Source organism: Tasmannia lanceolata, unplaced genomic scaffold (assembly GCF_043159265.1).
Source record: "Tasmannia lanceolata isolate RefF3 unplaced genomic scaffold, GAP_Taslan_0.1 ptg000655l, whole genome shotgun sequence".
In the NCBI taxonomy this organism is placed as follows: domain Eukaryota; kingdom Viridiplantae; phylum Streptophyta; class Magnoliopsida; order Canellales; family Winteraceae; genus Tasmannia; species Tasmannia lanceolata.
The window spans coordinates 3,398-19,857 of record NW_027519327.1 but is presented as its reverse complement, the minus strand read 5'-3'; the positions used below and the strand labels follow the sequence as shown (position 1 = coordinate 19,857).

The 16,460-nt window shown below is 37.3% G+C and overlaps 1 protein-coding gene and 1 long non-coding RNA gene across 2 annotated transcripts; one reads left to right on the top strand and one right to left on the bottom strand.

Moving 5' to 3' along the window:
- The first annotated feature begins 1,101 nt into the window (after nucleotides 1-1,101).
- Nucleotides 1,102-11,664, top strand: LOC143868762 (protein neprosin-like). Its single transcript, XM_077376213.1, has 7 exons — nucleotides 1,102-1,139; nucleotides 5,740-5,826; nucleotides 5,970-6,191; nucleotides 7,878-8,027; nucleotides 8,224-8,277; nucleotides 8,400-8,537; nucleotides 11,226-11,664. The coding sequence occupies exons 3-7, from the start codon at nucleotides 5,970-5,972 to the stop codon at nucleotides 11,601-11,603; spliced, it is 942 nt and encodes a 313-aa protein (XP_077232328.1). The 5' UTR covers nucleotides 1,102-1,139; nucleotides 5,740-5,826; the 3' UTR covers nucleotides 11,604-11,664.
- A 3,650-nt stretch (nucleotides 11,665-15,314) lies between these two features.
- LOC143868761 (uncharacterized) lies at nucleotides 15,315-16,254 on the bottom strand. Its single transcript, XR_013244441.1, has 3 exons — nucleotides 16,120-16,254; nucleotides 15,593-15,868; nucleotides 15,315-15,492 (listed from the first exon to the last, which is right to left on the bottom strand). It is a non-coding gene; the product is annotated as an uncharacterized LOC143868761 (long non-coding RNA).
- Between the last annotated feature and the right edge of the window lie 206 nt (nucleotides 16,255-16,460).

Below are 16,460 nucleotides of genomic sequence, written 5' to 3'. Positions count from 1 at the left end.
ATTTCAAACTAGAAATCTATGCTCATTATAGACATTTCTATGTTAGAAAGTTAGAATATTGCATGAGATAATTGATTCTAAGGGAAATCGATTTTATCTATTTTTATTTCAATCTTAAAGCGAAATAGTCGAAACGAAATTTTGGTGTTTCCCGCAAGAAATGAAATCGCAATATCGAGGTCATACCTTCTTCCATCGAACCTTGCTCTTCTCCCAAATCAAATATTCTCCAAAGGGAGACGAGATGAAGAACGAGAAGGGCAAATGGCTTGCAATTCAAGCTAAAACTTCCTTCTTGAATTGAATAAAGAAAAAGACAAAATTTCCCTCCAAAGTCTTTTTTTACTCTTCTTGCTTGCCTTAATAATTATTGATTTCTCCACAATTATTAATTAAAATGGGTTTTTTGTTTTTGGCAGCAGAACCCATGGAATAAATCTATGTAGCAACCTCATTCTCGCTTTGTGCCTACATAGCAATTCCATCGAGTGGTAGACTTATTTTCTAATACTCAATGTGCTCTAATATTTTATATAAAATGATGACACTGGCAATATAAAATATAAGAGCCCTAGGGTGTGGCAACCGTTAAAGAATTAACTTAGTTTCTACCCGGGGCCACAACCTTTAGTGTAAAAAGTGAATCATAAATACATTATTACTATAGGGCTTGCCCAACGAAGAAAAGGGGGGCAAATTTATTCGTTCCCTTTTTTATTATGTTGTACTTTTCTTCCATTAAATGTATCCATATCCATTCTGATAGTACTTAATGGATATGGATATGGATACATTTAATGGAAGATAAGCACCTGCATCACCTTTCACAACTCTTTCCCCACATAAGCCGTAATAGTAATTGAGAAATCTCTCCTGAAGATTTACTTTCCTAAATAAGCCTTACTCTTAAATCCTCACAGCACCAAATACCTACTAAATTATATAAACAAAAAGGTTGGGAGGAATTCCATTGAGAAAAATAGGGATTTTGTTCTTTGTGAGAGGAGTTTCTTAATAGTTAGGGTATGGGTTTCAAGGAAATGTTGCAGCTCATTTTTCTATTTTCTTTTGTTCTCATTGGCTATGGATTGGAAGGAGGAAGAAATAGCTCATCTAAAGTAGCAGTGAAGACTATTAAGGTTTGGTTAATATTTTCTTTGCTTTTGGGATAGCTAAGAAAAACCATCCCATGGTTATCTAAACCGTTCATCTGGTAATTGATATATATATATATATATATATATATATATATATATATATGAAAAGGTTTCTGAGCTCGAGCTCAGAAATCACCACTCTCATAGTTGTTTGACTTATCCAACCCATTCATTTTATAGGTTATGATTATGGTTATGGTTATGGCAAGGATTATAAGTTATGGTTAACATTATGATTTGTGGTGGTTTAGAATGGATGGCTAGAAAATGGGCTTCTATATATTGAATGGTTAGGATTATGGTATGTAGATGGTTTGTTAGGAACACCTTATCTATGTGAGGTCCTATAGAACGAATGGGTTGGATGACTGAAATAACATGGAGATGGTGGATTTATAGAGCTCTAGCTTAGACTGAGCTAGAGCTCAGAAAACTCGCCCTCATATATATATATATATATATATATATATATATATATATATATAGATAGAGAGAGAGAGAGAGAGAGAGAAAGAGAGAGAGAGATTGTATTGGTATGATGATATCGAAATTGATGGATATTTGTATTTTTTTCAAGCTGAATATGGGCAGATCTTTGATTGTGTTGATATCAACAAACAACCTGCTTTTGATCATCCGTTATTAAGGAATCATAAGATCAAGGTCATTTCTTATGTTTTTTTAGAGTTTTTGTTTTTACAGTTTCAAGTGATATGTTATATGTGAGACTAGGTGTTCATTTCCAAATAGAACATATTCTTTCATTACAATGTAAATATAGGGATGAAAATTTTACATTGCGATGCAGATGAGTCCAAGTTCTCTTCCAAAAGTGATTGAGGTCAAAGAACATTCTTCAATAGCCGTATCTTTAGGGATAGAGCTCAAGAACGGAGGGTGCCCTCTAGGAACAGTTCCTATTAGAAGGATTGAAAAGGAAAACCTAACTAGGGCTAAATCTGCCACAAATTTTGGGAAACGAGATTCTTCAAATGCTGAGACTCTTTCAAATGATCAACCCAATAATCGTGTACGTCACATTTCGTCTCATATAATTTTATTATAAACTTTTTTATGAGTAGGATAATTTGTTAGTGGGCTATCTTGAATGTCTTTTCTATTGTATTTTCTCTATAAAAGTCCAGTAAACATCTGTAGTGATGTTTTTAGCTGAACCTTGTAGAGTTCAACCTTGAAACCTAGAAGAGTTTCACTCCTTCCTTGAAGATTAGGAGCTTTCCTCTATTGTTTGTATCCTTGAAGAGTTGTAACCATCAATCTAGAAGAATTGATGTTACCACTCTTCCTTGGCAACCTAGAAGAGTATGCATTGAAGTTGTTATCTTTACCCTGAATGTAATCTTTGCTGGACATCCCACTTCCAGCATACTTTCGAGTAATTTGCAGTTCTTTTCTGAGAAAAGTTTCTTTACCAAAGTTATTGATCTTTGAGTCCTTCAAATTTTGGCTTTGGAATCAGGTCATTCCAACCCATATCGAAGGAGATAAGCTAATTTTACTCAACTTGCGCAAATCTGCTTCCCTATATCCAAATTATTGAGCGATTGAGTGTGTGTCTATCACTCTCCCGATCCTTAGTCCAAGAAGCCTAGGGGAGGCTTGCATCCGTGTCTTTCTAGCAGCTAAATTTTCTAGAAATAGGTTCATCTTCCTCACAACAAAAATAATAGAAACTTATTATGTAGTAAGAAGAATCGGAAAGTTGACTTATAAATCATCCATATTGACTGAACTTTAAAAAAATTTGAGGTCACTTATTTTCTTGGGTAATACATACAAATTTTTAATACGATTTTATAGAAAATGTACACAAATTTTAAAATATCCAAGCTTTGATAGAAACATGCACTCGAGTTTATATTGAGTATTGAGCGAGTAGGCCACACATACTTACCTCAATTCCAAATCATGTTTCCAATTATTTGAATAATGATTGAACTCTCATAAAAACAAATTATCCGATTCATAAAAAAGTTTATAATAAAATTATATGAGACGAAATGTGACGTACACGATTATTGGGTTGATCATTTGAAAGAGTCTCAGCATTTGAAGAATATCGTTTTCCAAAATTTGTGGCAGATTTAGCCCTAGTTAGGGCTTCCTTTCCAATCCTTCTGATAGGAACTGTTCTTAGAGGGCACCCTCCGTCCATGAGCTCTATCCCTAAAGATACGGCTATTGAAGAATGTTCTTTGACCTCAATCACTTTTGGAAGAGAACTTGGACTCATCTGCATCGCAATGTAAAATTTTCATCCCTATATTTACATTGTAATGAAAGAATATGTTCTATTTGGAAATGAACACCTAGTCTCACATATAACATATCACTTGAAACTGTAAAATAAAAACTACAAAAAAATATAAGAAACGACCTTGATCTTATGATTCCTTAATAACGGATGATCAAAAGCAGGTTGTTTGTTGATATCAACACAATCAAAGATCTGCCCATATTCAGCCTGAAAAAAATACAAATATCCATCAATTTCGATATCATCGTACCAATACAATCTCTCTCTCTCTCTCTCTCTCTCTCTCTCTCTATATATATATATATATATATATATATATATATATATATATATATAGAGAGAGAGAGAGAGAGAGAGGAAAGTGAAGCTACACCGCCGGCTTAAAATACAATGGGCCCACATTGTTTTGGTGATCCAAACCATTCATTTGATTGGCTTTCACATAGATAGGGTGTCCACCAAAAATCAGCTCCATAGGATCATCCCAACCCTTCAAACGGTGGAGGCAAAAATGGACAAATTTGTGAAGGTTTTTACACGTTCATTTTTGCCTCCACAAATCGTAGGGTTGGGATGATCCTATGGAGCTGATTTTTGGTGGACACCCTATCTATGTGAGGGCCAATCAAATGAATTCTTTGGATCACCAAAACAATGTGGGCCCATTGTATTTTAAGCCGGCGGTGTAGCTCCACTTTCCTCATATATATATATATATAAGGGCGAGATTTCTGAGCTCTAGCTCAGCCTAAGCTAGAGCTCTATAAATCCACCATCTCCATGTTATTTCAGTCATCCAACCCATTCATTCTATAGGACCTCACATAGATAAGGTGTTCCTAACAAACCATCTACATACCATAATCCTAACCATTCAATCTATAGAAGCCCATTTTCTAGCTATCCATTCTAAACCACCACAAATCATAATGTTAACCATAACCTATAATCCTTACCATAACCATAACCATAATCATAACCTATAAAATGAATGGGTTGGATAAGTCAAACAACTATGGGAGTGGTGATTTCTGAGCTCGAGCTCAGAAACCTTTTCATATATATATATATATATATATCAATTACCAGATGAACGGTTTAGATAACCATGGGATGGTTTTTCTTAGCTATCCCAAAAGCAAAGAAAATATTAACCAAACCTTAATAGTTTTCACTGCTACTTTAGATGAGCTATTTCTTCCTCCTTCCACTCCATAGCCAATGAGAACAAAAGAAAATAGAAAAATGAGCTGCAACATTTCCTTGAAACCCATACCCTAACTATTAAGAAACTCCTCTCACAAAGAACAAAATCCCTATTTTTCTCAATGGAATTCCTCCCAACCTTTTTGTTTATATAATTTAGTAGGTATTTGGTGCTGTGAGGATATAATGAAAAGGTTTCTCAGCTCGAGCTCAGAAATTACCACTCCCATAGTTGTTTGACTTATCCAACCCATTCATTTTATAGGTTATGATTATGGTTATGGTTATGGTAAGGATTATAGGTTATGGTTAACATTATGATTTGTGGTGGTTTAGAATGGATAGCTAGAAAATGGGCTTCTATAGATTGAATGGTTAGGATTATGGTATGTAGATGGTTTGTTAGGAACACCTTATCTATGTGAGGTCCTATAGAATGAATGGGTTGGATGACTGAAATAACATGGAGATGGTGGATTTATAGAGCTCTAGCTTAGGCTGAGCTAGAGCTCAGAAATTTCGCCCTTATATATATATATATATATATATATATATATATATATATGAGGAAAGTGGAGCTACACCGCCGGTGTAGTTAACTTAGCTACACCGCCGGCTTAAAATACAATGGGCCCACATTGTTTTGGTGATCCAAAGAATTCATTTGATTGGCCCTCACATAGATTTGGTGTCCACCAAAAATCAGCTCCATAGGATCATCCCAACCCTACGATTTGTGGAGGCAAAAATGAACGTGTAAAAACCTTCACAAATTTGTCCATTTTTTCCTCCACCGTTTGAAGGGTTGGGATGATCCTATGGAGATGATTTTTGGTGGACACCCTATCTATGTGAAAGCCAATCAAATGAATGGTTTGGATCACCAAAACAATGTGGGCCCATTGTATTTTAAGCCGGCGGTGTAGCTTCACTTTCCTCTCTCTCTCTCTCTCTCTCTCTCTCTCTCTCTCTCTCTCTCTCTATATATATATATATATATATATGTATATACATATATATATATATATAGAGAGAGAGAGAGAGAGATTGTATTGGTACGATGATATCGAAATTGATGGATATTTGTATTTTTTTCAGGCTGAATATGGGCAGATCTTTGATTGTGTTGATATCAACAAACAACCTGCTTTTGATCATCCGTTATTAAGGAATCATAAGATCAAGGTCGTTTCTTATATTTTTTGTAGTTTTTGTCTTACAGTTTCAAGTGATATGTTATATGTGAGACTAGGTGTTCATTTCCAAATAGAACATATTCTTTCATTACAATGTAAATATAGGGATGAAAATTTTACATTGCGATGCAGATGAGTCCAAGTTCTCTTCCAAAAGTGATTGAGGTCAAAGAACATTCTTCAATAGCCGTATCTTTAGGGATAGAGCTCATGGACGGAGGGTGCCCTCTAAGAACAGTTCCTATCAGAAGGATTGGAAAGGAAGCCCTAACTAGGGCTAAATCTGCCACAAATTTTGGAAAACGATATTCTTCAAATGCTGAGACTCTTTCAAATGATCAACCCAATAATCGTGTACGTCACATTTCGTCTCATATAATTTTATTATAAACTTTTTTATGAATCGGATAATTTGTTTTTATGAGAGTTCAATCATTATTCAAATAATTGGAAACATGATTTGGAATTGAGGTAAGTATGTGTGGCCTACTCGCTCAATACTCAATATAAACTCGAGTGCATGTTTCTATCAAAGCTTGGATATTTTAAAATTTGTGTACATTTTCTATAAAATCGTATTAAAAATTTGTATGTATTACCCAAGAAAATAAGTGACCTCAAATTTTTTTAAAGTTCAGTCAATATGGATGATTTATAAGTCAACTTTCCGATTCTTCTTACTACATAATAAGTTTCTATTATTTTTGTTGTGAGGAAGATGAACCTATTTCTAGAAAATTTAGCTGCTAGAAAGACACGGATGCAAGCCTCCCCTAGGCTTCTTGGACTAAGGATCGGAAGAGTGATAGACACACACTCAATCGCTCAATAATTTGGATATAGGGAAGCAGATTTGCGCAAGTTGAGTAAAATTAGCTTATCTCCTTCGATATGGGTTGGAATGACCTGATTCCAAAGCCAAAATTTGAAGGACTCAAAGATCAATAACTTTGGTGAAGAAACTTTTCTCATAAAAGAACTGCAAATTACTCGAAAGTATGCTGGAAGTGGGATGTCCAGCAAAGATTACATTCAGGGTAAAGATAACAACTTCAATGCATACTCTTCTAGGTTGCCAAGGAAGAGTGGTAACATCAATTCTTCTAGATTGATGGTTACAACTCTTCAAGGATACAAACAATAGGGGAAAGCTCCTAATCTTCAAGGAAGGAGTGAAACTCTTCTAGGTTTCAAGGTTGAACTCTACAAGGTTCAAGGGAAAATGCTCATGGCAAATTTTCATCAATATTCAGCTAAAAACATCACTACAGATGTTTGCTGGACTTTTATAGAGAAAATACAATAGAAAAGACATTCAAGATAGCCCACTAACTATTTTAGGGACTTACGTTCATCATTAATAGCTTAGGAATTCAAAACACATTAATTAGTCAAAGTCCTACAGAAACAATCTACTAAAATGGTCATAACTTTCCAACTACTTGGCCAAATGAAGACCATAAATATCCGTCGGAAACATAACTCAAAGATCTACAACTTCTTAGTTTAATATTTTCCATGACTCATCCATCTAAGGTCTAAATTCGTGCTTCAAAACCGACCAGAATCATTATGACGAGAATGCAACTAGATGAGGCCCGAATTAGCATGTCCATGATCTTGGGCTTGAGATGGCCTTTATGCTTGGTGGATTCAACTTGGGCTTGGTCCTTATGTTGGGCTTGAACGCGGGCCGATCTTCTCACTTGCTTGGGATGGTTCATGTGAGCTTCAAATTTCTCAGCCGCATGGGTGTGGGCTGCATCAGACACCCTTATTTCATTTAGTTCTATAACACTCCCCCCTTTTGCACAAATAAAATTCAATGAAATTCAATAAGAAGTTTTCAATGACAAGAATATCCTTTTTCTTTATTAAATGAAAAATATAGTCATATTTTAATAAATGTGGAAACATTAAGACGATTGTTTTGCTTAATCCTAAAACAAACATGTGTAGTATATAGATTATTTTATTATATAATGCCTCTGTGTATAAAAAAAAGGTTATTGACTCACAAATTTTATTTATTACTCACAGTTTGCAACGCAAACGTCATACAAGGGAAAATTTTACGGAACAAGAGCAGACCTCAATGTATGGGAGCCAACAGTTATAGGCAACCAAACTAGTTATTCTTATATGGCTGTTATGGATGTGTCGCAGGTTGGAATAGCGGTTGGATGGGCTGTAAGTTATCTAATTCAACCTTCATCTGCTAATATCTAATACTTGATCTGTGATCTGCATCATTCTCATATGGTCCTTTATGCGTTTGGTTGTTTCTTAACAAATAACATGACCGATGTAGTGGGATCAATTGCATTAATTAGGTAAGACGACTAATAATATTGTATTCTTATTTTCAAGTTTTTAAAATGTGTAGGTAGATCTTAAATTATACAATGACTTTCGCCCTCATTTAAGTTCGACCTGGACGGTATGCTTGAAAAGTAACTTAATCTTGTGTCATCTAAATTAATATAAATTTGTTATTAGAATGCTACTGATTTCATCTTTGTTTTTTTTTTTTTTTTTTTTTCCGGTTTACCTACACCACAGAATGGTAAAACACGATGCGAAGATATTCTCTGCCCAGGTTTCGTACAAGTTTCTCCAGACATACCGCTAGGAGCTGCTTTTAAAACGATTTCATCCTATAATGGTACCCAATATTCCTTAGCACTCGCTGTATACAAGGTAATTTTGAATTCCTTTACCTTCAATCAGAAAGGATGCATTTTTCTGAAAAAAATAAGAAGAAGAGCGGGACTTGTAACTAGAGTTAATTGTTAAATTACATATGTTATATTTTTCTTTGGAACAATATGAGCATGCAGATTTAGGTCTCACTTGATGAAACTATAAGTGTAAGTAGGTATTACTTCTTCAAACATATTTATCTTCTAGGCCTCTCTCTCTCTCTCTCTCTCTCTCTCTCTCTCTCTCTCTCTCTCTCTCTCTCACACACACACACACACACACACATCAAAATTCTTATCCTCCAATTTGTTGCCTTTGAAATTTATCAGGAAAGGCTACAAAAAGGCTTAAATAGAATTGTCCCATGTGTTGGCTTTTTGTATTTGACCCATCCATAGCAAGCACTTACATATCACAAGATTCCCAAACTTGTACATTTTCCCTCTCATATTTCCTTTAGAAAAAACGAGTACATGCAACATCATATAATTGCCCCTTTATGCTGTAAGAAGGAATTGATTCTACGGGCCCACCCACTTGACATGTCAGTATAACTATTACTCTTGGTTACTTATATCTCACAAGACACTGTGGTATCGCGCAACCTGAGCATCCCTCTATATGCGCCATCTCCCATGTTGTTTGACTCATCAAACATGTTCATTCTATAGGACCCAACAAAGGTAAGGTGTCCCTATGAAATAATCTCCATAGGATCGTGGTATCTGTTGATTTGTGGATCGAGTTTTAGAATGGACGGCTAGAAAGTGGGCTTCTACCGATCGAGTGGTTAGGATGATTGTATGGAGATGGTTTGTTAGGAACACCCTATCTATGCGAGGTTCTATGGAATGAATGGGTTGGACGAGTCAAACAACATGGAGATGGAGATGGTGTGTTTATAGTGGCTTGCTCACGCTAAGCCATAGCTCATAAACCTCGCCCCTATATATATATATATATATATATATATATATATATATATATATATATATATATATATATATATATATATATATGAGGAAAATGATTGTGAGCTTGAAGCTCATATAGCTTATATGAGCTTGAGGGCCCAAACACATGTGGGCCCACATTGTTAGGATGATCCAAAGCATTCATTTGAAAGGCCCTTACATAGATAGGATGCGTACAAAAAATCAGCTTCATAGGATCATCCTAACCCATCCAAATGTGGAGGGTAAAATGGACAGACACCGTTTGCCACAAATTTGCCCATTTTTGCCCTCTACTTTTGGAAGGGTTAGGATGATCCAATGGATCTGATTTTTGGTACACATCCTATCTATGATGGGGCCTTGCAAATGAATGGTTTGGATCACCACAAAAAATGTGGTGTTTGGACCCTCAAGCTCATATAAGCTATATGAGCTTCAAGCTCACAATCATTTTCCTCTATATATATATATATATATATATATATATATAGTGGAAAATGATTGTGCGCTCGACCGCACCAAGCTTAGGTGCGGTCGAGGGCCCAAAACTCATGTGGGCCCACATTGTTAGGATGGTCCAAAGCATTCATTTGCAAGGCCCCATCATAGATAGGGTGTGTACAAAAAATCAGCTCCATAGGATCATCCTAACCCATCCAAAAATGGAGGGCAAAATGGACAGACACCGTTTGCCACAAATCTGCCCATTTTTTCCCTCAACTTTTGGAGGGGTTAGGATGATCCAATGGAGCTGATTTTTTGTACACACCCTATATATGATGAGGCCTTGCAAATGAATGGTTTTGATCACCACCAAACTTGTGGGACCCATGTGTTTAAGCCCTCGACCGCATCAAAGCTTAGGTGCGGTCAACCGCACACTCCTTTTCCTCAGATATATATATATATATATATATATATATATATATATATATATATATATATATATATGAGAAAAGTGTTTCTAGTCCGGCCGACTAGAGATCATTCTCTAGTCCGCCACCCAAAAACACATGGGTCCCACATATTTGGGTGATCTAAAGCATTCATTTGATAGGCCTCATCATAGATAGGATGTCCACAAAAATTCAGCTTCATAGGATCTTCTTAACCCTTCGATTTGTGGAGTTAAAAAATGGACAGATTTGTGGCGGTTTATAGCCGTCCATTTTAAGCTCCACAAATCATAGGGTTGGGATGATCCTATGAAGCTAATTTCTTGTGGACACCGTCTCTATGTCAGGGCCCATCAAATGAATGCTTTGCATCACCCAAATATGTGGGACCCATGTGTTTTTGGGTGGCGGACTAGAGAATGATCTCTAGTCGGCCGGACTAGAAACACTTTCCTCTATATATATATATATATATATATGGAATTTGCTAGCGTCCATCACAGAAGGCATTTCGTGGATGGGCTGTTGCATGTGAGAGCAGCAACTTAGGCTCACTTTTCAGCAGATTTTTCCTTCATTCATGAGGTGGCTATTTTCAATGCAACAGCCCATCCTCGAAATGCCTTCTGTGATGGACGCTAGCAAATCCGTGTGTGTGTGTGTGTGCGCGCGTGTGGGAACAGCTTAAAGGGATTTTCCACTATTTTAGAGTGAAGGGAGTTGTATCTTGTGAATCATTCCTTCTAACTTTAGATATTGTCATTCCTTCTAACTTTAGATATTGATTCTTTTATTTTAAATACTTTTTTGTTTAATGTTATATTTAATCGTAGGATCCCGTGACCAAAGATTGGTGGTTATTATTTGGAAACGATAATAAGAAGGTAGGTTACTGGCCAAATGCTCTCTTCTCTTCCACGTTCACTGATCATGCTACTATTGTTCAATGGGGTGGGGGAGTTTCCAACGCTGGCATTGAACCATGGCCTCAGATGGGGAGTGGCCATTTTGCAGATGAAGGATTTAAGCATGCAAGTTATGTGGGACAAATGAAGTATATACAGGAAAATGGTGATACTCAAGATGTCGACCATTTTCGGCTTTCCGTTCAAGAATCTGCCCCCAAATGCTATACTGTTAAACCCATTGACAGTGAGAGTTATCCTACCGTTCATTCTTTCTTTTTTGGGGGACCCGGGGGAAATTGCTAGAATCAGTTAGATCGCTTCTTTGGAGGACTACCTATGTCCATGTCGGTATTTATACTTATGTACTCCCGACATTTTAAGCAAATAATAACATGAGTTTAGTTACTATACTCGTCCTTGCTTATATATTTTAAGCAAATAATTTTTCTTCACTTAAATTTCCATTGATCATATTTCACTTAAATACCACTTTCTATTTAAACCTACACTCAAAACTAGACCTGGCAAAAACTGACCCGTGCCCGCGGGTCGACCTGGCCTACCCGCAAATTTGCCGGCACGGGTTGGAATTTTCATGACCCGTGAAAGTCGACCCGCGGGTCACCCAACCCGCCAAAACATGGGTCGGGTCGGGTTAACCCGCGGGTACTCGCGGGTTTTGGGGATTTTTTTTTGTGTAATTTTTTATTATTTAAAAAGATGAAAAAACCAAAGGTCAAGATCAAAAGATCAAAAGCCAAAACAAAGGGAGTTAGGGTTTTCTCTTTTATGCCTTTTTAGACTTAGGGAGTTAGGGTTTCCCATTTCTGTAACAGAAGAGAAGTGAAGAAGAGAAACTGAAGAAGACACCTTCGATCCAGCCACCATCCGAGCCGCCGGCTATTATATCTACCTCCGACCAACCTCCTTGCCGCCGGCCAACACCATTACCGCCGGCCCCCACCCCACCACTAGATCCAAACCATTTATTTACTTATTACAGTCATTTTTTATTTGTCTTACAGCCATGATTCTTTATTAGCACCAATCCCTGCCCCTTGAAGCTTTTCAGAAGAAATAGAACTTCACCTTGAGATTGCCTTTTCTGTAAAAAAAAAAAATTAACTTCACCTTGAGATTGACATTACCTCAATCTATCAAGTTCTTTTTTTTGAATGGTACTTTGCAAGTTCAGTTCTCCAGGTTTATCCTTTCTCAATCTATCAAGATCTTTACTCACCAAAAAAAAAAAAGTTCTTCACTCATCAAAGTAAATGATTTTTGGAAAAAATTGCGGGTGACCCGCGGGTCGACCCGAACCACCCGCATTGGGTACGGGTCACCTGGTTGTTGACCCGTAGGAATGCAGGTCATCTTGACCCGCAACCCGCGTGACCCGCGCGTCAACCCGACCCGACCCACCCATTTGCCAGCTCAACTCAAAACCAAAATATAAAAAATTTAGCACTTCTCTCTCCATCTATGAACTGCAACTATTTCTTGTTTACATTCTGACTTTCTCAAACAGAATGAATCAGAGGGTGATTTGTCGGCAGATGCTCAGGCTTCAGTCGGTTCCAAGGACGGGGACGTAGTGGAGCTCGTCGTCATAGAAGATGGTGGTAAAAAATTGTAAGGAATTTAACCAGGTAGAACTCACCCCTAAAAGCTAGCTATTAGAGGGAGGGTGCACATTCCCTTATATAACCCATCCCCATCCACGAGACGGCAATGTGGGACTATTTGCTTTTGAATGGAACCCCAACAATCTGCCCCTCTACGAAGAAGCAACGTGGACAATCTCGCCCCTCCATGTGGCGACAACGTGGGAACCATGAGATACTTCCCCGAGGGCATTCCCTCCCACGGAGGCAAACCGGGGTTACCGTGCCCTGAGCTCTGATACCATTTGTAGGGAATTTAACCGGGTAGAACTCACCCCTAAAAGCTAGGCGTTGAGGGGACGGTGCCCAAATCCTTATAAGCCCATCCACATCCTTCCACTTATCTGATGTGGGATCTTTGCTTTCACGTGGAGCCCCCAACAATCTTCCCCCTCCACGTGGAAGCAACGCGGACAATCTCGCCCCTCCACGAGACGGCAATGTGGGAACCACGAGATAACTACACCCGGGATTCTGAGATCTTCGCTGAGGCACATTTCTGCCCTCGGAGGCAAACCGGGGTTACCACGCCCTGAGCTCTGACACCATTTGAACTTACGCCTAAAAGCTAGTTGTTGGAGGGAGTGTGCCCATTCCCTTATAACCCATCCCCATCCATTTCACTTATCCGATGTGGGACTATTTGCTTTTGCGTGGAACCCCAACAAAAATTCCATTGAAAACAATCCTAATATCCTTAATATGTATTTTTCACTTATCTTAAACTTAAGCCCTAATTGTATACCATGAAAGCAGGACCTAGGACACTCTTGTGGACAGTTCAAGCACTACAACAAAACAGGGATTTCCCTACGGCAAAATCCGTAGGGACAACTACCCAAATCTGTAGGGAAAGGCTTTTACCTACGGAATTCTTGGTGCGCAGCTTCAGTAGCCTTATCAGGGGTAGGGAAAGACTTTTGCCTACGGATGTCATAATCCGTAGGGCTATAGAACTGTTGCCTACGGATTACTCCGTAGGGACTAACGTAGATTTGTCCCTACGGGCATTAATGACCACAGTAGGGAAATGCCCTATTTTCCCTACATATTTGTCCGTAGGGATAATACACTTTTTCTGTAGGGAAATTCCATTTTTCGGTAGGGAAAATCAAATTTTTAGTAAGGTTAATCCAATTTTCCCGTAGGGAAAAAATATATATCCCTACAGAATTCCAAACAAACTCCGTAGGGATATGCCAATTTATTCCATAGGGAAATCTACATTTGCCTACTGTATTTAATATGAAATCCGTAGGGATAAGCCAACTTTCCCTACAGAAGTTTCAAATAATCTCTTTTGGAAATAAGCTTTTCCCTACTGTTATTATTTTAAATTCGATAGGGATAGACTTGTCCCTACGGAGTTTCACAACAATCCGTAGGGAAAATGTGCTTATCCATACAGAATGTCATAAAAACTGTAGGGATATTCTTTTTTCTAAAGTGCATCAATATAATTCCACCTGTGATCTGTTGTACCTGTACTTTTATATTCCACACACAATAGATTACATCAAAATTGCATATAATCATCCACAACATTATACACAATTATAAAAAGTTCACTGCTTTAATTGATGATCTTTAAAACCACAATTTTCAATGTCGTTGAAATTATCTTCCACATTGTTCAAAATACAAAACTACAAAATAGCAAATGTCTTCAAATTGCTCCCTCAACTAGCTAGACTTGACAAAATTAAACATTGTTTGAAATTCATCAACTACAAAATAACATCAACGCCATCCTCTCCTCGAACTCCATCTTCATTTTCCATTCAACAATTTAACCTACAAACATAAAACATATAAATTAATATATATATAAATTAATGATTCAAAAAAAAAACTAGCAATTAGCAGTTTGCAGGACACCAATGTCCACAGTATGATCCACTACAGTTGATGTTTCTATATATCTGTGCTCTATAGATGCTGAATTGTCAATTAGCATTTTGGAATTGTCCTATCTTGCTGTAGGGACACTTTTAGTGTTGCTAGAGCACATATTACAAGATTTAGCAGAAAATAGTTCCAACTCTAAATGGAATTTTCAATTAGCTAGCCCACTAAAATGATCTCAACAGGCTGTTTTCATGGGAAGTCTTCTTCATTGCCTTGTAGAGGATGCTAGCTAGTGAATCCATATATCAACTACAGAGAATGACAAAAATCAAGGACAATCAAATAACATTGTAACTACAAGCTATAAGTTGTTAACTCTAGTATTTAACCTAAAGACAAAACATATAAACATATAAATATATATAAATTAATTGTACACTTACATATGCACGAGGCCAAGCAACGTTACTTCTTAAGGCATCCGCGATGACTTGCATCTTTCCAGTTGGTCTTGGCAACTTCGCTTCTCGAGATATACCTCCATTAATAGTTACTACACACCATCCCTCTCCCAATTTTTTTCCTCCTATAATTAAGGTGGGATCTTCATTTTTAAAGAACCCTTTTGCCACAAATTTGCCTTCACTATTCTTCAACTTACATGGAATGCATTCATGAGTCTGAAAACAATTAAGTTGCAAATTTGGTGGTCAAATAGATATGAACATCAGTCATCCAACCTTAGAAACTATCATGTACTCACTAAAAAAATGTAAATACCTTGTTATTACGAGCCTTAGCCCGAGGTGAAGCACGAGTGACCTGACCAACAACTGGAGCGGTACGAGGAGCTTTAGAAAAAGGAATGGTAGGAACATCAATAGGAGTATTAGTAGGAGCAATAGGAGGAAGACTAGTGGGAAGAGCCAGTGGATTTGTATGAGGAGCAACAGGAGGAACTATAGATTGGGCAACATGAGCATCGGGTTGATCAACACGACTTGCAACCGAAGAGTGCACTTGATTCGGCAAATCAACGTTGCGTCCGATAATGGCCTGCCATTAATTAATAAAAATGAATCATACATGGATGTATTCATAAACAAAAAAATTGGTGATAAATCGTACATGTATAGGTAAAATTCATTGAATTTGTAAATAAATCACATTGATCACAAGTTCTGAACCCCGAGATCCCATATAAAAGTAGCAATTAAGAAAAATCAAGAATCTAGTACAGAGAGAGAGAGAGAGAGAGAGAGAGAGACAAAGAGACAGAGAGAGAGAGACTAAGGTTATGTTCTTACATTTTGAATGAGTATCTCTTTCACTTGCCTCAGCTCCTCTTCCAAATTGGCTACTTTATTTTGTAATATTACCTCGTTTTTGGACTTAGTCGTTTCACGATGGGATTTTTTGCCCCATAGAGTTGATGGGGTTGGCCCTTTGTCCTTATATTTTCTGAAAATACTAAGTATGTTCTATTTTCCAGTTGAGTGTGGTTCTGGGACTATATTTTCTGAAAATACTAAGTATGTTCTATTTTCCAGTTGAGTGTGGTTCTGGGACTGTTCCTCACTGTTGGGATTTGGATTGGCTTGCAATTTGGATGGAGAGTATTTACAAAGGATCTCAATGTGGTGAAACT

Excerpts from the sequence above, each read along its gene's own strand:
- LOC143868762 (XM_077376213.1), top strand. The coding sequence starts at position 5,970 with ATGAGTCCAAGTTCTCTTCCAAAAGTGATTGAGGTCAAAGAACATTCT. Across the intron at positions 6,192-7,877 it reads ATGATCAACCCAATAATCGT|TTTGCAACGCAAACGTCATA; the intron begins GTACGTCACATT and ends TATTACTCACAG. Across the intron at positions 8,538-11,225 it reads TAGCACTCGCTGTATACAAG|GATCCCGTGACCAAAGATTG; the intron begins GTAATTTTGAAT and ends ATTTAATCGTAG.